Source organism: Rhea pennata, chromosome 2 (assembly GCF_028389875.1).
Source record: "Rhea pennata isolate bPtePen1 chromosome 2, bPtePen1.pri, whole genome shotgun sequence".
Classification (NCBI taxonomy): domain Eukaryota; kingdom Metazoa; phylum Chordata; class Aves; order Rheiformes; family Rheidae; genus Rhea; species Rhea pennata.
In genome coordinates, this window is record NC_084664.1 from 94,170,466 (window position 1) to 94,197,064 (window position 26,599).

At 40.8% G+C, this 26,599-nt stretch overlaps 1 protein-coding gene across 4 annotated transcripts in view; it reads left to right on the forward strand.

The window, feature by feature from the left end:
• Positions 1-26,599, forward strand: part of JARID2 (jumonji and AT-rich interaction domain containing 2) — a 228,358-nt gene that overhangs the window by 187,175 nt on the left and 14,584 nt on the right. For 3 of the 4 annotated variants that reach the window (XM_062569927.1, XM_062569925.1, XM_062569928.1), the window contains 8 exons: positions 1,056-1,285; positions 8,822-9,839; positions 13,976-14,478; positions 19,304-19,396; positions 19,834-19,952; positions 20,108-20,178; positions 21,250-21,364; positions 26,044-26,149. In XM_062569927.1, coding sequence (XP_062425911.1) covers positions 1,056-1,285; positions 8,822-9,839; positions 13,976-14,478; positions 19,304-19,396; positions 19,834-19,952; positions 20,108-20,178; positions 21,250-21,364; positions 26,044-26,149 — 2,255 coding nt within the window. The remainder of the gene's footprint in view (positions 1-1,055; positions 1,286-8,821; positions 9,840-13,975; positions 14,479-19,303; positions 19,397-19,833; positions 19,953-20,107; positions 20,179-21,249; positions 21,365-26,043; positions 26,150-26,599) is intronic. The other variant, XM_062569926.1, reaches the window with a different exon arrangement.

Here is a 26,599-nt window from a genome sequence, read left to right on the forward strand (position 1 = left end):
ATTTAGTTAAGATTCCCAACCAGATAGTGTGTGTTGTGTAGTGAGTAGGACTTTTAATTACTTATGCTGTGAAATATTGATGAATTTTCTTACTTATATCCTTTCCTGAACTGCAGCAAAAAGGAGTAGGTAAGCAGAGAAGGAAGGAGGGCACAAGCCCTCTGGCAAGTGTTTTCTTCTCAGAGACAGGGTAGCACTGACATATTTAATAGAGTTATTAAATAAAAATTGGTTTTTTTAAACCTCAGTTTTTCGTGTTTACTTGGCAATAAAAGACCAGTGGTTATTCTCAGATATATTGGCTGTAGTCAGTAGAGGGAAAGGAGCAAAACTTGTTGAGATAGACTTGCATATATTTGCATAATATTTATTGTATAAAGTATGGTTTCTGTTTGTAAGCATCACTTGTAACTTACCTTTTCACTGCAGTAGAGGGCTGGGGAGCTCCGCTTTGATTCCAGCTCTCTGACGTGCTCCAAATAGTTTTTAGGATTTTCCTTTCTTTGTAGAGGCAGTTTTTTATATTTGCAGCTTGTCTGCTGTAAACAAACTGCTGTCAGTGAGGTTCAGCAATTTGGACATTGATGAAAATAAAACATGCTTTTTTTATGGAACATGTCCTTTCTTTTACGTTAATATAAAAATAAATCCTTATTCTATGTTTATAATTCCCTCACTGCCATAGCAAAATGTCAGTTGAAGCTGCCATAAATAAAAATGAAATTGATAAATCTGTTTTTAGGTCAATCAAAACAGTAATATACCTTGTAAGTTTTAATTTGGATATTGAAGATAATTAAAGGAGATAGCCCACTTAAATCTGTTCATGTAAATAAATATGCAAAGTAGTGCTTCTATTTCTGTATTGATTTTACTTTAGATGTAATGAGACACCCACTAACTATTCAAAATTGACAGCAGGGTATTTTGGGTTGTTTTGAATGAAGAATTTGGTCTTGGATATGCATGTTTGGAAAAACATATGCTTTTCTTTCTTTCTTTCTTTCTTTCTCTTTTTTCTTAATACTCGTCTGTTTACTCTTCTCTCTCCTCAGTTTTCAATGGGTCTGGCAAATCATCGAAGGAGAAAGAACCTGCTCCGAAACACAAAAGCAAAGAGGCCACACCAGGGAAGGAGAGGAACAGCGAACACAAGGCTGAGAGCCGAAAAGACCAGGCTGCTGCTAATCACCATCCTACTACAAACACTGGCTCCTCCACGAAAGGGCTCACCGCTAACAACCACCACACTCTTCATAGATCGGCTCAGGACTTAAGGAAACAGGTAATGAATCGTAGTCAACTGCGGACATGTGGGAAACGCATACTTTTAAGGTGCTAGCTCCAGTTTTCACTGCCTGTCACAGAGGGAACATTGGAATCCTTAAAAGCATGCTCTGAAGACAGCAGGGAGTTAATTTTCAATGAAAGAGAGAGAAAGAGACAAAGAAGGAAAAAAGAAAAGTGATATATGCGTAGGAAGTCGTTGTGATAACACAGTTTTTATAATCACATCTTTATATTGTACAATGTATACATATAAAAGAGTAAAGTTCACACTGCTATTTATTAAGTTAAACCTTTCTAACTGGCACCCTTGTTGGCCTCTCGGCTGGTAGTGCCAAGGCTAACAGCACGTGGAAAAATGAACTTCACATGTGTATTGTTGGTCTGCTCAGGTTATCTTGGAGGCTCGCTAGTGTGGTAGAGAAGCTAGCATTACACTTGAGTGGGTTGTACAAGGGCAGCACAGACCTCAGGAAAAATATCTTGCCCAACATAAGGAGTTCCAGGATATTTCCTTCTTCACAGTGGTAGTATCAGACAGGGGGAAAATCAGGACTTCTGTATTACCTAGTTGAAAACTAGCAAAATCTTAATCCAGCAACAAGTTTCTTACAGCCTGAATTTGCTTTGGGTGTAAAAGTTTCACAGACTGATCATATGGTGGTTGTGACTGGCATTTGGGCAGGAAATGTCTCCATCTGTTTTTGATAGTTAGATCAGAGGGATCCTAAAGAGGTAACTGAGAAATAAATTTTTATAAAAGAATTTTAAAATCCCCAGTCAGAGTCCTTTTAAATTATCTCAGCTGTGGTCTCATGTGAACTAATTCAGTCTGGGGACTGCTCAGGCAAGTGCATGGGTTGGGGATGGTGCAGTAGAAAAACCTTTCTGTGCTTGCACCTCTTCTTTCTTTGTGGTGGGTAATCCTCAGCAGACCACTGCAGAGACGCTTCTTTTTTTACTGGCACATACTGGTTTTCTTTCCAAATAGGCTGGCGTGGAGACCACGGAGGTGGAATTATGGCCTTTAGGGCCATCAAGGCCTTAGAGGACACCTCTCAGTTATAGGTTTGGGAATTAAAAACAGCAAAAATAAAAATAGCAATGCTCTTGCCAAGGAAATCTTCCATACCCTGTGCTTCAATGGTGTTTAGCTTCTCCTGAGATGCCTCCACAGATTTACATTATCTGCTAAATCAGATTTGAGATCCTGCAGTTTATCTACAGTATACTTCCCTGTACCTCTGTGGGATTTCCACTCTTTATTCCATCATAGCAATTTCTGCTTTTTTAGTCATCAGCTTGAATACCTGCCTTCTTTTGCATCTCTTACACTTTTTTCCTTGTGACTTCCAACATCCTATGGGCCTTCTGAGACATGCTCTGCCAGGAGCTCTTCACACTGAAGAAGTTTTCCAAAACTTAAGGATGCACTTCTATACGTATTTATTTTTAACTCACTAGATAGTCTTGTATTAAATGCTTTAAAGTTGTGTTATCGAAATAAGAATGGTTAAAATAGTTGTCAGAATCAACTGCTGTCACTTGAGAAGGTAGCTCTGAGAAGGGAAAAGACAGATGCGGAAAAGATTTTGTTCATGATTCAAGTCAGTTTTCCTTCATAAAGTACTAGATGCTTTCAGTCATGCTATGAAAAAACAGTGAAATGATAAAGCAGTGAAGTACAAACTATGTGCGCTTTATACAGACACCTCATGGTAATCCTCAAACTTAAGAAAATAAGAGGACCTGAAGTTGACACAATTTTTAAAAATAAAACTAAAAGGCTGGACTTTAATTTTATTCTGCAACCCACACTGACATAAGTCCGTCTTACCAATTTTGATAAAAATCTTACTGTAACTAATTAAAGGTGGAATACACATTTTGCCAGATAGTGACTTATCTTTCTGCAAAACCTTAATCTTTCTAGTTGTGAGATAGCACTAAATTTCTGCTCTTACCTTGAGTCTTTGTTGAATTCTTCAGCATTTTCCAAAAGGAAAAGTGTTTTACTAGGGTGCCAACCACATGTTCCTTCTTCTTCCGGTATGTTTTTGCTCCTTGTGCGCATACATTTACATGCTTTATCTATGTGTTTTTGTATTGTTTGGTCTAATAGAAAATAAAGGTAGAATACGAGAAATTACATGAGATTTTCTTTCTTCCTCTCTTCTTTTCTTTCCATTTCTGGTGTGCATTTGCACTTGCCACATTCTCTCTCTCTCTCTCTCTCTCTCTCTCTTTCTTCTTCCCTTGCTATCTTCCCAAATCCCTCACTTAAGGGATTGTGGACAAAGGAAATGTAGTTCAATGGGGCCCTCTTTTGGCCTAATACGGTAATTTAGCTCTGCAAAACTCCTATATCAATGCAGAAGTATTTTTATGAATGAATTTTGGAGATCAGTCATATAACTTGAAATTTTTTGGGACCAAAACCACTGTTGGTGCTACTAATACTGCCGCTGTTACCGTTGTTGCTTTCTAACATGTTGTTTGTTGGCTGTGTATTGTGCGTATGTGTGTGTCTGGAGGATGGATCCTAGGTGCTGTGCAGAGATGTGTATGTAGATCAGTTCAAATCCAACAAACAAATTGCTGCAAGACTGTGCCGGTCCCATATGCTTTTAAAAAGCCAACAAAGTCTAAAACCTATTGTACCAGCTTTTACTGCAAGGAAAGCGTTAAGTGGAGTGGTCTGAAGACATAAATATATCAGCAAAACCGGGAAGATAGCTGAAAAGCAAAGATAAGATTATTGGTGTCCCTAGTTTCACCTTTAGCTCAAGACTTTGAGTCATGTAAGGCTAATGTCAATCACTTTGTTGCTATTTGAATTAAATTGACTTCTTTCTTATGCGCTCAGTGTAAGCATTGCCTCGGGATGGAGCTGTGACATAGACCCCAATTTGGTGAACCTGCGCACCTGGCAGTGTGGCCAATTTTTTAGGCTGACTCTGTGTGTGTATGTTTGGTTTGGGGGGAGACATATCAACAGTAGAAAGGTAAGAAAATGCCTACCACAATTTCTTGTTTCTTTTGGTTCCAATCGTCTGATGGGTCCTCAGAGACAAGTACAGACCAGGAACGTGTAGGTGCTTACTGACCAGCCAGAATTTCACATTTGTCAATGTGAAATCCTGTATCCACCTGCTGCTTTGATGGTGGGCTATGACCACGTTGTTTGTTCCATTTGTTTCCAGCTGAAAGAAGTTTGTTGCAGCCTGTTTTCATTTGAGACGTGGTCTGTTCTGGTCTATATGATACTGACGTATCTCAAACATTATATCATGCCTTCTCGATACATTCAACGTGTCTGTGGGCATTTTGGGGAGGGGAAAGGGAGAAGCATTTGAAAATAAGTTGTATCAAGTTTTATCTACTCTAGAAAGATTACAGTTCTGAGGCTGAAGTTTTCAACAGTGCTCCTCTCTTGTAAGGTTTCCTTAGTGTTAAGAAAAACAAGTTAGCAACCAGAAAAGAGTAAGTGAATTCATTACAGTATTCTCAAATGCAATGTTCCTCTACTTCAGAACCTGTACTTCACGGGAATAACTTCTTTAGAGTTGAATAAAGACTCAGAGTAGCATGTTTATAGTCTAGGATTGGAGGTTAGATAACCAAAATTTATGTACCTCTTCAGTTTAAGATTTGGCCCTGAGAGATCTAAGCTTTCATTGTGCGGAGGTATTCAAACAGTTGAGATAAGTTGCTGTTTTCTTAATGAATTCACTTTTCCAGAGTTTCATATCTTGGCAGTTTTAATTCTGATCTAAAGCTGTTGGTGCTGATGGCTTGTTTTCCTTTGAAGATAAGGAGTTTTAAGGATTCTGCCTTTCTCCATCTGTACCTGGGCTACGACAGTGTTTTGTTCTCGGGCCTCACTGAAGGAGTGGCTGGGATGGCTCTTCTTGTCACAACTGCTTCAAAAAAATTATGGAAAGACCGAGGTGGCAAGATACTGCCGCACAGCCTGCTTGTTTGCTCTGAGGTGTCGTTTTGACTGTACATAACATGAAACTAAAATCTCCTTGAAATATTCTTGAAAATCTCTAGCAAAGGAGACTGCATACCATTGATTAGCAGCATCTTCCAGGATTTTCCTTTCTATGCATTAGAAAGTTTTCCTGATTGCACCTCAGATCATCTTTGTAAACAATTACAATTATTTTTTCCCTTCTTTTCTCAACCTTTATGGAAAAAGTTCTCACTGTTTCTTTTCAGAACAATTCTTTATGTGTTAGAATACCATTGCAGAGTTCTCCCTTAGTCTTCTCTTTTAGACTAAGAAGCCCAGTACCCTTGCCTTTTCAGTAAAGATTGAAGGCATTGCCTTCAGCATTCTTACTAATAAGTCTCTGAAAGAGATTTGCATGGTTAGTATCTGCATCACATTTTGCAACTCACTGTGTTCCCCAAATGTTATTCCTCCTCTTTGCATATTTGATTTGTCCTTCCTAAGAATACCACTTCCTCTTATTGCAAAAATATTCTGAAATCAGTTTTCTAATCTTGATTTTGACCTCGTCTCTCAAGTGCTTCCAGCTCCTTCCAGTTTTGTGTTACTAGGGAGTTTTGCAATGATCCAAGTTACTAGTGGAATTATTTAGTGGAATTGAGCTCAAGCCAGATCTCTGTCACTGGAAATGCTCTCCCAGCATGTTGGTGAATTATGACAACGATCGCTTCTCTCAAGGATGATTTTGTTCAATCTATTGTGCAGCCACTTCAGAGTAATTACGTCTAGGACATGTCTCAGGAGCTTGTTTGACAGAACGTCACATGGGACGGTGGCAGGAGCCCTACTAACACAAAGGTGCCTTACACCTGCTGGGCTGTCAGGAGAAGATTAAATGAGTTTGGTGTGGTATTCTTGACAAATCCGTATTTGTTATTTTTAGCATTATCTTACTATCTTTGTGTGTTTACAAAATAATTGATGATTTGTTGCAGAATCATCAAGGGGCATGAAGTTAGGCAGACTCTGCCTGCTCTCCACTTTTCTCCAGGATCATCTCTGTCTTCTTGCAGGAGTTCTTAAATAGGTTCCTTAAGTATTTTAGGAGAAACTTCATCACTTCGGCCTCATTCAACAGCTCTAAGTTATGTAGGTACACTTTAGCCTCTTGGGTTGCCTTCCTGGCTCTTTTCTTAAAACTGATTTTGTTTTATATCTGATAAGTAGTTGGTCACAGTGGTACATCCGGTGAAGACTAAGGCAGAAGCAGCATGAACACTTAAGCCATATCTGCTGTATTTGCTTTCCTTTCTCATGCAGTAATAGACTTCTGTTTTCATTTGCTGTTTTTGTATTCTTAATAGATTTATAAAACATTTTCTTACTTCCTTTTATGCCCCTTGCTAACTGAAATTCCTTTAGCAACTTAGTCTTTGTGATTTTACCCGTACATGCTTTTGCTATTTCTTTATCGCTGCCCTTAGTCGCTTACTACTGTTTCTACTTTTTACCATGATTCCTTTCCAATTTTCCCATCATTAAAGAACTTCCTAAGGAGCCCCAAAGCACTGTGCTGTATCTCTTTCCTCTGAGTGGGAAATGTTTCTGCTTAAGTTTGGGGGGGCTGGATGGTTGGTTGGTTGCTTTTTGTTTACTTGTTTGTTTGTTGAAGTCTATTGTCTCTCTCTACTGTTGTCAAGCCTTAGAATTGAAAACTCATTTCATGATCACTGTCATCCAGATTACCTTCCCTTTCAGGGTCTCCGTCAATTCCTCTCTACTAGTGAAAACCAAATTTGTAATCAATGTTCCTGGCTGTTTATAAAGCCAGAGATATATTTGATGCATGTTGTGACTCCCACAGGCAGGAGACACTGTCTCAACAGCTTTCACCCGTGGTTGCTCTGGGGAGTGAAAAATCCCTGTACATTCAAACCGAGGCCTCCATTTCAAATGCAGAGTATTGCCTAAATTTCAAGGGGAACTGACAAATACATTTTTGCTAGCAAGTGTTTACTTTCCAGATAATATCTTATGCATCTTTCAAAAGCTGAAGATAAAAACTGATGTCATCAGTTAACTGGATTTTCCTTAAATTCATCTACCTTGGAGCCACATGAAGGACAAGAATGTGGACGGGTTTTAAAAGAGCAGTCTTCCAGCTTCGGCTTCTGGAGCACCAGGGAGAAAGTTCACACAGTAAATGTGTGCGTATACACGCATGTGTGTATATACAGAATCAGAATTCTTAGGTTCTGGTTTGTGTTCTTCAGGTCATTTAATGCGAGACCTTAGCAGGTCCTTTTCAGTCTCCATTTTATCCCTATTTAACAACATTTTATCCATACTTCAGAAGTGATTATAGTTCTTGCGTTTATCTGAAGGAAAGTGCCATGTTTACTAATTTGACAAGTGTTTTGAAATCCCGAAGGAAAGTATTGTATCTGTAGAAATGTAGGTATTCGCTGAGCAGTAATAAAGGGTGGTTATATTATTTGCTTTCACTTTGAGAACATTCATCAATGTTCCTGATTTTGGATATATTTTTCTGCACTCAGTAGTGGAGGAGGTGAGGCAGCAATGTTTAAACTTGTTAAAATGTTTAAAGTTGAGCTTCATTTCCTTAGTATTGGGGCTTGGCTTTGACAGAGCTGAATCTCCACAATTTCCTTTGCTTTTGGTGCTTAACACTTGTAATAGTTAAAATGTAAATTTTAGTTTCATGGCTGGGTTCAGGTGCCTAGCAGAAAGCAGTGCAGTTTGGCGCTAGTAAGTTGCAGTTACATATTAGTGATAAATATGGGATAATATAGTCTGTGTAAATAAAACTGCCCAGATATCAAACCTGAAGAAAATGTGCTAAGCTACTGTACCAATTTTTATTTCATATTAATAAATTTAGCAAAAAATTGCCTCCCAAGTTTTCGTATGTATGACGGACTGGATCCTTCATGGCCATCCTGATCTGTTGGGTGCATAATGTGTTCAATATCTATTTTTATATGTATGTACAGACAGAAGGTTTGTTTGAATCTCTGTGTGTAGCTTTTGCCAAATGTGCCCATTCGGTTACAGCAGGTAGGATAGTCTGGTTAGTTTGTCTGCTAAGTAGTAGTAAATTGTGTGTGCACTTAAGGGAAAGTGGGTGGGAGAGGGAATATTATCTTAGGGCTGGAAAAAGAGATTATAAACGTGTCAGTTTGTAGATCAGATTGACTATGTTTTGTGCTACCGTGATAGGCTTGCTGGTAGACGAGGAAGAGGGTAGAACAGGCAGGTGACCTCACCCCTCTTAATGTCGGAGGCTTCATACTCTCCAAAAGCAAGATTGGCTTTATGGGTTTTTTTTTCAGTTTAGCTTTAAAAAAATCTTCTAATTTATTTGTTTATTTTAAATGCTTCTTGTCTGGGTGAAAACTGTTATATGAAGATTGTACAAAGGGGCCAGGAGTCAGGACTGCAGAATATGGTTGCCCAGCAAATGGGAAGGCATGTCAGAGTTATAACATTATTAATTTACTTTTCTGTTTTCTATTTCCTTCCTCTACTCCCTCTACAACACTCCTGGCTTTGTAGGTTTCTAAAGTCAACGGAATCACTCGAATGTCATCTCCGAGTGCAAATGCAGCCAGTGCCAAAAAGATGAGAGAAGTCAGACCTTCACCGTCCAAAACTGTGAAGTATACTGCAACAGTGACAAAGGGAACTGTCACATACACCAAAGCCAAGAAAGAACTGGTCAAGGAAACCAAACTAAATCACCACAAACCCAGTTCACCTGTCAACCACACAATCTCAGGGAAAATAGAAAGTAGCAATGCAAAAACCCGCAAACAGGTGCTATCCCTTGGAGCATCCAAGTCTAACAATACCGCTGTTAATGGTGTAAAAGTCAATGGCAAGTTGAACCAAAAGACATGCACTAAGGAGGTGGGGAGACAGTTAAGGGAGGGGCTGCGCAATTCGAAGAGGAGGCTGGAAGAGACGAATCACATAGACAAAATACAGTCGCCCACCAAGAGGATGAAAGGGGCAGTCAACTTGGCAGAAGCTGCAAGCAAAAGGGCAGCTGTAGAAAAGCCTTTGCTGAATGGACACCTTAAAAAGGAAGTGCCAGAGAAGAGTTTGGAAAGAAATAGGCCGAAAAGAGCCACTGCTGGAAAGAATACGCCAGGGAAACAAGCACATGGCAAAACAGAAAATGCCTCCTGTGAAAATCGTTCTACCTCTCAAGCGGAGTCCTTGCACAAGCCACAAGACTCAATGGGAAAGCACGAAAAGGGCAGTAGTAAGTCTGGGTGGGGGATGCTGGGGGAGATTCCCATCCTTAGGCCCTCCACAAAGGAATTCCATGACCCACTGATATACATTGAGTCAGTCCGAGCTCAGGTAGAGAAGTATGGGATGTGCAGGGTGATTCCTCCTCCAGACTGGAGACCTGAGTGCAAGCTAAATGATGAAATGCGGTTTGTGACACAGATTCAGCACATACACAAGCTAGGCAGGCGCTGGGGACCCAACGTGCAGCGGCTGGCCTGTATCAAGAAGCACCTCAAATCTCAGGGCATTACCATGGATGAACTCCCACTCATAGGTAAGGGCTGTGGTTTCATTGGCCTTTTGCCGCTGCTTGTTAGAGTCCATGTGCAACTTTATGCTCCGTTTGCCTTTATGCTTAACTGAACCCCTGTTCACTTAACACTACAGAGCGCTGGATCTCTCTCTTTATCCATCGATCAGATATGATGCAGGTAGGTTGTTGTAGAGCTTTCCTGGGAGACTTAATGTCGCCATATTACCTTCCTCCTGCCAGCTCTTCATTTCACCCAGGGAAAACTGCTATGCAGGCTCTTGGTCTTCAGATTTCAGGATCTCCTTTCCCTACCGTTTATTTTAATAGTAGTATTATTATGGATATTGACAGTCTCAGTTTAAGTGTTGCCTCAGAGTGTTGCCTTTGGAGCTTTCCAAAGAGGTTTTCCATACAGGTTACAATGCTGCCAAGCTAGAACACAAATATTTTTCCCCTTCCTTTAGAAACGTTTAACTGGGGAGGGGGGGATCTCAGAGCTGACTTCTATTTGCGTACTCAGACACTTAAAATCACAAATTTGCAGTGACCTGCTGACATTTAACAACCATTAAGTGTCAAGAATAGGCAGTAAAATGTGGTTGATTGCAAAATGGAGGTTTCATTATTTCTCCCAGCAGGTGTCTGCCAGGGCTAATGCCTGAGTGAGAATCACTTATTTAACAGAATTCTTGGTTTATGGTCTGCTGTCAAATATGACATGTGACAAAACTGTGACAATACTTTGTAAGAACATGACAACAGCAGCATACAAATGAACTATTGAATGAACTTCCTCCATACCTACTGTCTTTGCAGCTGTGGCACAGGAACAAACTTGTGTTTTTAATTTTTGTTAACCCTCCCCTTTGTTTTTAAAGTTTTCTGAGTCAGAGCTCAGAGGATCTGCATGTTGGAACTTGATGCTAGGGTATTGCCTTTGAGGCATTATCCCATCAGAGGCAACTATCAACACTAGTTGGATTAAAAGACACTCTTTCTATTTAAAGTGTTCACAGCACTTTTTCCCCCCTGTTTTCGAACTCTGTTTTATATCACATATGGTAAGTGACTGAAAACACATAAAAATGCACAAAGAGATTGCAAAGTTTATGATGAACCAACATGGGGCACAACAGAAAATGATAGAATTAAAAAGTAGGAATAAGAATTAGCATTCTGTTGCAATATCTGTGCAAAAAGGTTCAAGGAATTGTAAAAATTAAAATCACTCAGGCAGGAATAAGTGAACATTTTGTATGCCTAATGTATGCAATGGTTGTATCTTAATAGAGAGGAATAATGAATTAGATTTACACTGGCAAGAGAGAGAGGAAAATGTGCAAGACAGCTCGATTAATTCTCCTGGAACAATGTTAACTTTTTAATGAAATACCTTAGCTCAACATTAAGATGGCATTACTGTTAATTATTTGTATTATTTAAGCACCTAAGAGCCCAGTTAATAGGCAAGGATTCTGTTCCGCAGGGTGCTATATAACCAGAACAAACAATGGTCTCTTACAAAGTTTGCATCCTATGTAGCCTTTCTGCAGTTAATTTTCTACCTATATCTTGTGTTTAAAAACAAAATTGAAAGAAGAATCCAGAGATCATCAGTGTACAAAGATTAGAAATCCGTTGGCTCCAGTAGGAAAGATATAAAATAGTCTATGGTGATCTATATACACTTATTGAAGTAGACATGCATGCATATTCCTTCTTTCAGGGCCAAATCGCATTTCCATTGAAGTAAGTGGGAGTTTTGCCAGCGAGTACTGTAGTGCCAAGGCTTGATATTAAATGCATACCTGAAGATTTAAGTTTTTTTTTTTTCTTTTTTTTTTTTAATGAGCTTGCTCACAAGGCAATTTAAAAATATTCCTAACTTCATGAAATTAAGACAATTAAAAAAGAGTCAATTGCTAGTTCCCCTAACATACGCCAAGTCTCATATTTCAGCCGTTTTGCCCTAGGTGCTTTTAAAATGGGGTTAAAATTTTTTTCTTTAGCCATTCAAGAAAAGTTTAACCAACGTCATGCTTAGGCCAGTCCTGGAAAACATCAGCTTGAGATATAAATGCTTCCAAAAGTTACGACTGTGTGAAATGGAATTATAATTGAGACCGTTTTGTAAACCTTAGCGATAGCTGACCCTGTGGAGGATCTGCCAGATATACGAGACTGTTTGAATGATATGATACCTGTGCTCTAATATTGCAGCGTGATTACGAGCTGTCATTCCATTAGGCTGGAGAATATTGCATTTCTTAAACATGTCATAAATTGGGTGTGCTCTGGGAAACTGGTATGAGCCTAACCTGAGCCGCACTTCTCTCAAAGTTAGGAGTCTGTTACTCAGCTTCATGTAGATCACTGAATCTGTTGGGATGAAAAGCTGTCTTAAATCGTACCCTCGGTTTATCTGTGAACTGTGCAAATAAAATGCTAGACCAAAAAAGTACTGTATGTAATAGCGGCCAGCCTCTGAGAAATTTTGGAAGATGAAAGAGAAAAGAAAGAAAACCTTTCAGATTTTTTTTCCCCCTATGGCATTGACCTTTCAAGACTTGGCCGTTTTGGCTTTAAAAAAAAAAAAAAAAAAAAAAAAAAAACAGCCCAAAACAGAACAGGAAAAGGTTGCTGAATAGGACAAGTCACCACAAATCACTGGGGCTGCAGCCAAAGGGCTTGCGCGCAGATTTGCCACCTGCAGGAGCTCCCTCTGCAGCACGTTGACGCAGCCCTGGGAGAGGGGAAGGCAGGAGGCCGGAGAGGTGTGGGAGGAGCAGCAGAGGGAGAGAGAATGACGGAGGCTGGAATTTGGGATCAGCCGTGAGATGCAGCATGGGGCGATTTTAAGCATTGCTGGCATCCATGAGCAAGGTGGTACAGCTGGACCTTCCGGTGCTACAGCTGTAGCTCCAACAGGAAATACTTAGCTTACTGCTGCATGTTGCACTTCTGTTTTATAGTAGCAATTCTAAGTGCTATGAAACTGCTATGGGTTAATGGTGTTCCACCTTTATCTAAGGAAAAAAGGGAAGAAGAAACATTGTGGCAGTGATGTTGACACAAGTTTTGTATTATTTTCTTTTTCCTTTAGCAATGCCCTGTTGAATTGTAGTAGGTCTGTGATCAGTTTTTTTTTTTTAACTCTTTCTACAGATGATTCGGTTTTCTATATTCAAAGTATTTATGATGCTTCTTTGTTTTATTGTTTATTGTCAATTTGGCTGCTTTTGAGGCTAAAATACAGCTTTTGTATAATCATTGATTTTTATTTTTGGACTGGCACGTGAAATGTGCTAGTTACCTTAAAGCATACAAAACCAAAATGGAATATAAAATACAAATGGCCTCAAATGGGAAGAATCCATCCGGAACATTTTTACATAGTAGCAATCACATTTAGTGTGCCTGAGTTAACAGAAACATGTCTGTGGTAATTACAGGCTCAGAGAACGTGCATCTCCGTAGTCCTCAATTTTCTTTCTGCCGCCCTCCGCCCTCCCTTTTTTTATAAAGGCTTTTTCTACCTGTAGTGAAATTAATGATAACGCTGCGTTCCTTTTAAATACTTACTATGTTCAAAGTGTTGTGCAGCTATTAGATGATCAGTGTTTGGCTTCCAGAAAGGATAGCTGTTTACTGGTCTTCTTTATTGCCGGTTCACCTCTCGAAACTTGTTTTGGTTCTCCCCGGTATAAAGCAGACACAGAACTGGCGACACGCCGGGGAGGGCAGGAGTGCGTGGGCTTCTAAAGAGCTGGCCAAGAGCGGTCTCTGCTGCTATCAGGTGTTTATGGGGGAAAGACAAGTGTCAAGAGAGGGCTGGAGATGCTCTGAGAAGAGGCAGGGATGAAACTCAAGGTGGAGAGCAAATATAGCCATAGGGAGGGCTAGCAGAAATAGCAAAAATGTTACCACTGAGTGACTCAGCCCAGCAAAGCCCTGGTGTCTGTCTTTAATGGGAGTTGAACCAGACTGGGACAAGCCTGCTCTGGTGCCGAGGTGACCGGAGCTGTAGGAACGGCATGTGCCTCACAGCCCCATGCCACGCTGCTGTCAGAAACACTTGGGGCGAAGCGCCTGCAGCTTTCCTAACCATCTCCTGTTTTTCCCTTTCCTCCTCTGCTCCCTGCGCGCGCCGGCTCCAGGAGGCTGCGAGCTCGACCTGGCCTGCTTCGTCCAGCTGATTAACGAGATGGGGGGGATGCAGCAAGTGACTGACCTCAAGAAATGGAACAAACTGGCAGACATGCTGCGCATCCCCAAAACTGCACAGGACAGGCTGGCCAAGCTGCAGGAAGCCTACTGCCAGTACTTGCTCTCCTATGACTCCCTCTCCCCCGAGGAGCACAAGAAACTGGAGAAGGAGGTCTTGCTGGAAAAGGAAATCTTGGAGAAAAGGAAAGGACCTTTGGAGGGACATTCGGAGAATGCCTACAAGTTCCATTCCTTGCCCCGGTTTGAGCCCAAAAACGGACTCATCAACGGCGTGGTTCACAAAAATGGCTTCCGCAACAAGTTAAAAGAAGTCGACGTCCCATTGAAGACGGGCAGGCGGCGGCTCTTCGCTCAGGAAAAGGAGACCACGAGGGAGGACGAGGATGAGGAGGAGGAGGGAGTTCTTAGCGACTTACACAAGTGTATATACAAGGTAACAGCGACGGGGGCCGGCGGTTGCGTCGCGAGGGCCTGCTGGGCTGTGCGCAGGTGCCAGCCGGGGCAGGGGAGCCGCTGGGCTGCAGCTCAGGCAGTGGGCATCAGAGCCGGGCGGTTCAATAAGCGTCTCTTGACTTTATCCTGATCTGATCAGCTCCTCCAGGTTGCCTGAAAAACCGGAAGGTGTTATTGCTGTAGACACGCTGCCCCCCTTCACCTCCTTGTGAGAGATTCCCTGAACAGCTCGGTCCAATCATCCTTACAGACACAATTTTTATTTTCATTTTCTAGTGACACTTAAAGTAATGTTCTGCTTTCTCACTTCTGCTTCTTGCGAGCCTCTTGTTGAGCCAAGTAGCACACCCCATCAAAACTAGCATCATCAGACATGCGCTACATTTAGAAAGGGCAAATTGAAATGCAAACAATATTTTCATCTATGATGCCAAATTTTGCTCGGCACTAACAGTCACGTGACCATTTAGTCCTCCGCATACCAAGCATGTCCATTTGCAAAGGAATGCCGACTCTTCCGCTGTGTTTTATTTGGCAGTCTCCGGCTCTTGAGCAGGACTTGGCACTGCAGTGTGCAGTGTAATTTTGAGTTGCACTGAATGGCTTAGCGATGCTCAGAGAGAAATAATAGCATGCAGTGTCTGTGCCCAGAAAAGGAATACACTGTTCTTCCCCTTCCAATCTCACTTCCATCACTCAGAAATGAAACCAGATAGCCCAAAGTAGCTTATTACTAAGCTATTTAGAGACCAAATGAGGTCATAACTTGGGCTTTCAAAATTTGCTTCGAGTTTCTTTTGCAGCCTATTATGATTTGTCAGCCAAAAATTCTTTTATTCTGGGACTCCATCCCCAGTCGCGCTTTTGACAAGTCATTTCTTTGCCATATTCCCATTGGACAAGAGCTTATCTAACGACAGCAGCATTTGTGAACAGCATTTTTGCACTTGAAGTACTGTGCTTAATGATGTTAAATGAAAAACATGATATAACTTACCATGAAGAGCTTCAAACTTAGAGGGGAAGGGGATCTTCTTTTCTGGTACGTAAGGACTGGTTCCATCACTTAATACAAGCCCTGAAGTGTGTAAAAAGAAACTAAATACGATCTTGACCCACAAGAGTAACCCACAATACTTTTAAATCAAATACAGCATATTACTTGGGTATTGAATAAGCTAAGCTGGGATGTGTCTTACAGATTTAAGCTGAGGGTACTTTATGGCCTCTTATGAAACAAACCTTTTAATTCTGTGTTCTGTGTTTTTCTTCAATGATGATATACTTCTGTATATGTGCATGGGGAACGTTCTTTTCATATTAACATGCTTCTAGGAATATCTGAGATTTTTGACAGAACATGCTCACATTACATTAAGTTCTGTGTTTCAGAAGATGATGGGGTTATAATGATTCCTTTCTACAGCACATTTCTAATTCTGTTTTCAAAAAAAAAAAAAAAAAAAAAAAAAAAAAGCCCTTCCATAAATGCCCAGATCAATAGATTGAGGGCTGGAAGAGAATATCATAATCATACTTGCAGTATACTTAGACCATAAAGTCTATACTTTAGACCATGAAGAGGCCACACAACCAGAATTTCACTCAATAATTTTTGCAGTCAGTAAGTGCTTGAACTGAGGCAAGTATCCAGAAAGAGACATCCAGTCTTCGAGGAGCACTTACTCCTCGAAGTAATATCACAAGTCAAGATTAGAGTAAATCTCCTTTTTTTTTTTCACTGGGATGCCTCAGTTATTTTCAGTGTTGCTCCTTTCGAGCTGTAAGGCCTGCTGTGCTTTTAAGTGTGTGCTGCAGGCTGCTGTGTTTCCTTTCTTTACTCCTAAATATACGGCTCTTCTAGCTGCGATAAGATGTTGTTTGTAAGTATGTAAAACAAGTAAACTGCTGCTATCAAAGAACTGCGTGTTGCAAGACCTGTACCTTCTCCTCCTTCCCCAGTGTTTCAGCTCTAAGAAAGTATTTCAGAAATCTGTAACGGAGCTGACTAAACCCAGAATTGCTGCAGCATTCGTTTCCAGGCAGAGTGAACTGAAGGCCGCGTAGCAGACGTGTTCCCGGGAGCTACAGAAGAAAGCTCTGACCGCGTTTTCCCAGCCCTCGCATGAAAGTGCCACAGCAAGCCCGTGCTGAACCGCCTGCGCTGTGCTGAATTCAGTGCTCGCTTTTCCCTGTCAGCTTCACAGATGCCTCTCCTTCCCAGTCTGTGGATGTTATGAAATCTCTGTTTCCTGCTCATTTATAAAGTTGCTTTAACCTCATTAACTTTCTTAACATTGTGGTATCTTTTTCCATGCCTTTCCTCCCCTGTATTGCATGTCAAGGCCAGCACGCACGGGCGTGCGCAAGATTTGTTGGTGTTTGTGCACTGAGTTTGTTCTTGATGCTGATGGAGAAGCTGCGAAAAAAAGGCATTTTGTCCTTACCTTGTTCTCCGTCGGGTTGTCACAGGGACAGAGACTCTGTGTAGCCGTTCCAAGTTCTCAGGATGGTTGTGGAACAGTTCAAAGATTTTTGAGGGAGATTGAAAATGTGTTTTGCTTTTCAACAATTAATTTGGCCTTCTGATTTTTGTCAGCTCCATTATAGAATTTTCAGTTATTTTCTGAAATATCCAGGAAATTGTGAGAGGTCCTTCAGATTTTTTTTAATAATTCTCAACTGTTAAATTCATTTCACAACTTCTAGGAGACTAAAAAGATACCAAATTCTTGTTTGAGAAAAAATGGGAAAAAATAAAATTTTTAAAGGGTTAAACTGTACAGTTTTGCTCTTCTCCCTCTCCCCCCCCCCTTTTTTTTGGTTACTGAAAAATGGAAAAGCTCAGTGGATTTTGGAAGATAATCCTTATTTTTCCTATTAAGACAAAAGAAATAAGCAAATCATTTAAACCAAGAAAGCTATTGCAGAGTACTTGTTAGTTTGTGAACAGTGATGTATATGTTCGAGTTTGATGATTGTTGGTGGGAGCAATGCATTTTATTAGAGTTTTGTTTCAGAAGGCTGCCTCAATAAATGGTTCATGAGGGCATTAAAAGATGAAGGAGATTCCTTATTGTATCACAGAGATCCAACTCTGGATCACAGATTCCCATCTCTGGGAATCAGAGGGCCTCAGGCCCTGGGCATTTTACAAAGTTTTTTATTACAGCTAATTGCACTGCATTCAATTAAAAAAAGTGACAATGTTACAATTGTGGAAGTGTAGCAGAGTGATAGAGTCAGCCTCTGGGGAAAAGGCTGCTGTAGAGTTGTTCCTGCTTTACTCTTGGGCATAGTTCTTGAGCAAATTAAACACTAGAAGAGGTGGTTTGGCGGATCTCTTTCATAATTGAAAAAATAAGAAGGTAATAGTCCAGATAACAAAATGTTCATTTACATGGAATTTAAATCCTTTGATGTTCAGCTGGGAAGCTAGTAGAAATGGTGGGAGTTAGAGGAAGGAGCAATAGATCTGCAGAGGAGCAAAAGATACCATCAGCTCCAGGTTTGCAAAGCTAGGGTAGTTCTTGCATACAGCGATCACCGCAAGCCAGGGTGGTGGCCCTGGGCAGTTTGGTGGCTCAGTGCTGCCAACTGTCCTGGTTTGCAGCCAGGGAGTTTCTTCTCCTGCCCTGCAGAAGGATGGTGGAGTGTCCATCCACGTCCAGAGTTGGACTGGAGGAGCACCCAGGCTCTGCTGCCTTTAAAGCCTTGGCAGAATGTTTTTCCATCTTATCAACACATCGTTTCATTTCCTATATACAGTGAGCTAAACAAAGATAAAACCCAAACACTTGAAGTCTGGTTTTACATATTTATAAAAACCTAAGACTGTGGAGAGGCAAAATTGAAAGGGAGACTTTTATGACTCGTGGTGTGTTTTCTGCTTGAGTTGCACTTGGGCAGGATGGTGTTAGGGCTCCAGCTCTTGGTGCGTCCCTAGCTTCCCTTGTACTCTGCCACGGGCACCGTAAACCTAATCCTGTATGATGCTAAGCACCTAATGGATGTTGCTTCCTAGATCGGCTGATATTATAAATAGCCATAAGAGAAGGTATCTAGAAACTGAGATACAGTGCAGGCAGAAAACCAAGCCAGATCCTTTTCTCATACAGTTTCTGTCAAAAGGATTTCCTGCAGCAGTGCAAAGGAAGAATGGTCATTCGGCAATTTTGTTGTATTTTACTTCTGTCAGTGTTGTAATATGAAGTCCTGGTTCCTTACATTTGAACTACTTCTATTGAATAGAGCATAACTAGTTTTTGTATGCAGATGATTACTACAATCTTAGTAAACTCTACTTTTTGTGACTCCCTTCCATTTCTTGCAGTACTGGTTTGATGTTGGACGTTTTTGTGAATTTCCTAAACTTTTTTCACCTGTTTCTCTGTATATGGAGAGCTTAACCATATGGTCCTTTAGAGGTATTGGGCTTGATTCTAAAATTTGGGTAGGATCATATACAGGTGTATCATTTATGACCTGTCACAGAAAGCTAGGACATGTCCATCTTCTTTATTTGTCAAACCCATAAGATTGTGCTGGGCACAGCAGTGTACATAGCTTCCTGTGAATAGACAGTTGGAGTTTTAAGTGGTTGGTTTGACCAAATCATTGTGACAAGTTTAATGTGATTAGATTTCTCCAGATATATTTTCCCAGATAAGAAATGAACTTTAGAACCACACGTTCTGGAGATACTTTCCTCTTTCTCCTTTCCACATTCTGGGATTGAACATGTAAGGGAAAAAAGTGCAGACAGGAAGGGACAGAGGTATTAATTGTATTTTCTTTATCCACAGGGTAGGTCTGTTTCTTTAACAACCTTTTACCGAACAGCAAGAAACATCATGAACATGTGCTTCACAAAGGAGCCTACAGTAGCTGAAGTAGAGGTGAGGCCATCACAAGCAGTGGGAGATGTTCTTACTCAGAGGGGCTGAGCATGGCTTAGTACAGTTGATATTCAGGCGTTACCTTAACCAGTTTGGGGCTGTCTGGTGTGGGAGAAAAACAACTTATTATATAGACAGGGTACTGATTCTTCCTTTACAATTTTTTTAATATTGCAACTTTAACATCTAACATTTTTAACTATTGATGAACTGCAGGAAAGGAAGAAGAGTTAAGTCTATCTTGCACTGAAGCAGAGGAGCAAGGGGATCTAAATTCTGTCTTCCCAATTTACTGTTACTTTTAAATATTTATATGCTTATTTTTAAGCACTGTTTTATGCTGGCACTATGCTGAGATTATCAAAGCCCTGTAACTTTCTGTTTTTTAACTTCCAATGAGAGAAACTTCAATGTGTTGCCACTTTCTCTTACAATAGCAAGAATATTGGCGGATAGTGGAGCAGAAAGATTGCCATGTAGCAGTGCACTGTGGGAAAGTAGATACCAACACCCACGGGAGCGGCTTTCCCGTGGGGAAATCTGAACCATTTTCAAGGTAAAATTACCGAATCTGTCCATTCTGTGGACTTGAGTCGGTCACCCGGCTCTGCTCAGCGGAGGGCGGCACAGGGGCCGGCAGGGCAGCGCGGCGGTGGCGGGTGCCGGGGACGCAGTGCTGACGTCTGGCTGCATCTGTGTCGCCCTGTCCAGGCATGGGTGGAACCTCACAGTCCTTCCTAATAATACAGGATCCATCCTGCGACATCTTGGTGCTGTGCCTGGTAAGCAAGTTTTCCTCTTCTTTTTAGCAGTAACAAGTGCCCTGGAAATGTGGTGGTTTAGCCACTAGAGTCTTCTCCCTCCTTGCAGCCCCTCTGTTCCCCAGCTGCCCTCGCAGAGACATCTACATCCCCTGTCTGCCCTCGGGAAATCTGCAATGTTAATGTATTTTGTCACAACGGGGCTATGAAACAAGACTCAGGTCTTGGTCGTGTTTATCACTGTACCTTACGAAGATAATATTTCAAAATTGCCCTCAATTTGTTATTTGAAAGGACAGTTTTTCCTTTAAATAGAGATGTAGAAAAGGATTGTTTTGTTTTCAACCCCCCTGGATTAGACACAGCTATAGCAGCTGCTATTTGAAGGCATGAAAACAGGTGAGTAGATTGAGAATTAATGAATAGTTGAGACTGTGTACATGGGAGGCCTCATTTGTCCTTGCAGTATTCCTTTCCGTTGTTATTAGGACGTCAGTATTTTGGGATTTTTTTTGTCAGGATAGTAATATGCAACTTCATTATTTATAAAATCTAGACTTTGTGGACAAAGTAGCACACAAGTTTTCTAAATGAATTTTCGTGAGTGCTCCTGCTGCATTTGTGCTATTATGATTTATGAGTAGAAATGTTAAGCAAAAGCTAAATCCAGTCACTTGTGCAGATATTAAGCCTGGACACATCCAAGAGAGAAGCAGGGTACATGTGCATATGTCCATGTATGCTTCACAACATGAAGTGACTTCTCTAATCAGCAGTATTGAGCTTGAATTATGAATATTTGTAAATATTCTAAAGAATAAATTTTTTTTACAGCTACTAGAAAATGAACACATTCAAGAGTACTGTAATCTGCTGGGAGATATTTTATGAATGGAAAATATCTGAATTGGTTAAATCAATTGTTCTTTGTGAATTAGTCACTCTACTCTGGTAGAACATTTCTGGTAAAATTTCAGGTCACCTCACTGGAAAAACAAGATTTTCAACTCAAATGCCCTATCTGAAACTATCTTTGACTTTTAATTAGAAATTGCAGCTACTCAAAACTTGTTTTCAATCCCTTTGTTCTAGGAGTGACAATTCCTTGGCTAAATATTGGCATGGTCTTTTCTACCTCATGCTGGTCTCGAGACCAAAATCACCTTCCATACATTGACTACTTACACACTGGTGCTGATTGCATTTGGTACGTATTCCTGTGTTTTGTTTTCTTAGTGTTCACCACAGTGGCTCTGTGTTGGTTGATGTTACAGCTGTAGGTGTGGTATCTTTTGCCTGGATGGATTACATCAAAAAGTACAGTCTTTGTGATTATGAATTTAATGGGAAAATACAAAATAAGTGATGAAATCCCCCTTTTCTGGAAGAAGAGTGGAAGAAGAGTTTCAGTAGATCTTCCACACTCTTCTACACTTTCTGAAATACTTAGCCATACACTGATTCTGCTTGACACAGGCTTTATGCTTCAAAATATTTCCATGAAACAGAAGCCAAATGACAGCTAGTCAAGGTGGACTTCCCTTAGGCTGGCAGAGTAGAGAGACATTTGTTTGTGCTAGCTCCGTGTCATCGCTTGTAAAAGGATGGAATCCATGCTCTGATTAAACAGTCACCACTTTCATTTTATCCCACAAAATATCTTGAATGCTGTATCTAGCAGATCCCTAGCATTTTGTGTGTTGTTTTTAATCTTTACTGGCCCATTACACACATCATTTTAGTTTTACAATATGAACAGTGAAGTGGTAGAAGCATAGAAGCGCAGTAGGACCAGTAAGTGGCTAACACGTGCAAGGGCAGGAGACTGCCTACCCTCTAACATAGCGCTCCACTCTCTGAAATACAGCGTCAGTCTTTGCTGGCAGTAGGGTAGTTTCAGAGCCCGAGGAAAGTGTGTCTTGTTTTCTTCTTGGCTGGTGTACGTAGGAGAATAGAAAATAGAATTTTCTAATGGAAAAGAGAATTAACTACTCCCAGTTATCCTGTTAGCTCAAGTGGTATTTAGGCAGTGGATCTGATACGATGATTTGAACCTGACAGATCAGTATAATTCCACTGATAGAGTTCTATTTTAGAAAACTAAAATACCAAAAACTTAGGAGATTATACAGTGGGAGGGAGAAAATCCTACAGATGATTTCAAAGATGATCAGACCTTCACACTGAAGCACTCAGGAAGTAGCCTAATCACATAGATTCCTGATGTTAAACGTTGATGTTGAGTAGTAGCATATTGCTGTGTATCTCCTGCTCAAAGGCTGTTTGCAGTGAGGGAGATGTAAGCCATTTTACTCCTCAAGAAGACTGTCACTTACAAATCGTATGAACTTGATAAGAGCATGGAGTTAGTTGGTTTGTCTTACCTAAGTTTCCCTTGTATGGAGAAGCCCTAAACTTTGTGTTTTGTTCCAGGAAGCTCTTGTACATCATTTCTTGTAAGGAAGCAGTACTGCCTTTCTGCAGAAGTGAGAAGCTGGTTCCCTTTTATCATTTCTAGTAGTTCTGCTCTTGAACCCTGTGCTATGGGGAACCCTTTGGCTGGTTGTGCAGTGTGACAGGAGCAGCACTGCAGGGCCCCGGAGCGTGGGTGCTACCATACCACCCACAGAGTCAGCAACTGCCTTTGCATCCAGGAGTCCCATGGTGGTGGCAGCGGCTGGCTCAACCACTCTTCGTTCACAGACGAAGTGTGTTCTTCAGTGTTAATCACACCAATGCCATTAACTCCCACATTTCTCAGCTGGTGCTGATGTCAGTGGTACTGACCCAGTTGACACTAAGAAAGTACATGGCATTAAAAAAGGATTTGAGGAAACTCTTAAAGCTCTTTTGTTTGTTTTTAGTGCAGTTTTGTCTCCTGTTAACGTGCCAGCTATATGAGTGGCTGTTGAACATGTTCAGCTGCCCTCTTGGACAAGGAATATTCGTTTTCTTGTCTGCAGCCCCTTAGTAAACATTGCTCCTGTGCTATTTCTGTAGGAGCACCTCTCTGAATATTTTAAGTTGGAGAACGGTTCTGTGTATGATATATATATAAAGGATTGAAGTGAACAACTACTCTTGGCCTATGGGATTATACTGTAAACCTGGAGGCTTCTATCACTTTGGGCATTTCATGGCTCGTCGCCCTCTTTTGTGAGTCAGGAATCTGTGGTTTTTTTATAGTAACATGTTATTAGGACAAATTTCTGAGCAAGCTATGTTGTCCTCAACCATAGCTGAGTCAGTTTCCTTTTACAATGTTCATCTAGGCTTAAAGGATTGCTGTAGAGAACTATACAGAAGTTCAGGAGTCCTCTAATGAAGTTCTGAGGCCATTTTTTGTGTTGTTCATGTCAGAACACATGCTTCCTGGGATTGAAAAGGCTCAAATAGAGCCAGCCAAAGTTTTAGGAAAGGCTGCTGCTTCTGTTTTTCCCAGCTCAAAAGAAGCAGCCCAGAGAAGCCATGTGCTCTCCTTTGAGGAGGTTACCTATAAAGAGGCAATAGCTTTAGGTGTGCTTCTGGCAACTGCCTTGATGAAACATGGACACTAACCAGGAATAACTCATAAAAACGAAGCAAAACTATTTTGTCCATAAAAGCTGTTCTTCAGCAAGGCTGCCAGGCTGAAATGTCAGGCTAATAGGCTTTATTAGCTCATTACAACTTCTAAGATTGCAATAAAGTTCCTGTCTTTATTGAGGAAAGATGAATTTAGTTGGTCTGGTGGGACATCTGGAGAAGCTGTGACAGCATTGTATTCAGTGGCATTTCAGTAATAACACAGAAGGGCACTGGGCACCAAAGCTCTCTGTCTTCCAAAGTCCGCCCAGCACCCAAAAATCTTCTTTTTCAAAGAACAAATCCCTGTAGTGTTAAATCAGTGATGTTTCATTTACCTGGCGATCATTCAGGTCACTCTCCAATCTCTCGGGTTTATCTTATGAAGAGCAAAGGAGAACTCATTTTCATTTAGGGCAGAAGTCAGTGACATAATTTTTCTCAGGAGGGATCCTCAGTGTCCATTAAAAGAACCAACACTGAAAGGAGAGAAGCAAATATGTCTCTTCCCTGACACTAAGTAGCCTATAATGGCTACTCATTTTCCATTTTTGATGGGTGGGTCAAGGATTGCAAGTGAATGGAATTATAGAATATGCCATAGTAGCAAATGATCTCCATTCCCTTCAGGCTGCTGTTGGCAGTCCTGCAACATTTAGATAGTCCCAGCGCTCATGTGCTGTTTCTCCTCTTCACACATCCTTACTGTGCTTTTTCCTGGGCCCATCTTGTGAGGAACTACATGTTTGAGAGGCAATCTTCTGGCTGTTCCAGCTATTTTCTGGCTCAAAAAGAAAAGAATAGTTGATGCCACATTCTGGTTTGAACCTATAATATTTTCATCACCATTTAAAATCTGTTATTCTAGTAGAGTTATCCTCTATAGACATGCAGCTGTTCTGCAGCTGTTGCTGTTAACAACATAGGTGTTGCAAAGTATTTCGTACACAACATGTATTTGAGATTGCTGCTGGGACTTAATTCTTGTCAAAATGAGGTTCTTCCACTTCACCTTTCTATAATGAAAGATGTCTTAGCAAGGTCCTAATCATTGTCAATGTATATGTAAGGAGAGGTCAGTCTGCGTATATCTGGGTAACTGGCTCATCAGTCTGTACTGGCTACAATTAGCTGTACAAGCAGATACTGTCATCTCTTCTGGCTTTCAGCTTCAAGATCAACAAAGATGAATCAAAGCTGTCATCAGTACAGTGAACAGTAAAGACATTCAAATCTTAGGACATACAGCCTTCTTCAGATGCATCGAGCAGGATAACACAGTAGGATGCATACTGAGTTCATATTAGTGTACGTTATAAGCAAACATCCTGACAGGGTCTGTAAGGCCAGCACAATGCTTTATCATGTTGATGGAAAGACCTGGACAAACCATAAGAAAACTGCATGTCATCACTCTCTCTCAAAATTTTTTTCGGATTCATTCTCTCCTGTTATATGCCAAGTTTGGAACAACAGCTCTAGGGGCAAATGGGTTCCAGATTAAGGTCCGATTGCTTAAAGTGAACCAAGACAATTCTTGATAAAGCTGGAGATGCTTTTTATTTGCCTCAGAATAACAAGATCAAATAAATGTTGCAGACAGGCACCTTGTGTGTCTGCAGCTCAGGGCACGTTTGGGAATCCTGGGAGTTGCACTGTTTCCCCCCAGGGTGCACTGCTCAGTTTGCAGTGGTCAGGTATTACCAAATGCCAGATCTCGGAAACAGGCATCTGCTGGATGGGTGTAAACCATCGTCCTCTGGCTAGGCACAGGCAAAAGTAGGACTTTTGAGTAGCAGCATACTGTCACAATATCGCACCCCTAACAGCATCCTCGCTAACAAAAGGATGATTTGTGACTTGGGAATTGTTATAAAGAAAAAACATTTCTAAAACAAAGGAGTCTTTGGTTCATGCACAGGTAACAAACACAGACATCTGAGCTAAAGATAACAGTATGTGTATTGGTGCTCAAAAGATGCCAGCTTCTCATAATTAGCTGTTTTGGTGTCATTACTGTGCATACCATACTATTGCTATTTTTTCTGCTCTGATTCTACAGAGTAGTGAGTTGTCACATTTTTTTGGGGGGAGGGGGAGATTTTGTTTGCTTTGGTGTCTAGTGAGCACTGTCAGATCGAGTCTAAATAAACAGTTTTCCATGAATCTTAAGTGTTTTGCCAAAAAGAACTGTGTGGGGAAGTCTGTTTAATTTCCTTCTTTTAATCTATGTCCTGAGCAGAATTGCCTGTTGCTGCATAGAGGTGGACTGTTATTTGCTCTGTAGTAAATCTTTCTCTTTTTCTTCTGACAAAACGATAGGTATTGCATTCCTGCTGCAGAGGAGAACAAACTTGATGATGTGGTACATACCCTGCTGCAAGCCAACGGCACTCCAGGGCTGGAAATGCTTGAAAGTAATGTAATGGTAGGTGAATACTGGGAGAGGGGTATTCCCATTTGAGATTCCAAAGCTAATCAGAAGGTTGGTTGTTTTGAAAACTACTTTTTGTCTTATATTAAAATAACATAGAGGCTGTTGATAGAATCTGGACATTTCCTACTTGCAGCATTTACCCACATGGTATTTTTCTAAGAAGGTGTTTAAATGCTGAAATAAAATTAGATATAAGCAGTAAATGCCCATTTTAACTCACAAAGTGAATGTTTTGTAAGCAATTCACCTGCCATATATGACATTTTATGCCAGTATGGAGATGAGAAGTCAAGTACTTTGAAGGATTTGAAAGTTTCTTTGTTTCCCTTGTTTATTTTATGGATAGCAATTTCCATTTAGTGCATTTAAAAACAAATTTGGGAACCTAGAACAGAAGTAAGTTCCTCCACAATCTCTAACAAACGTGTAAAAGCAAAATGG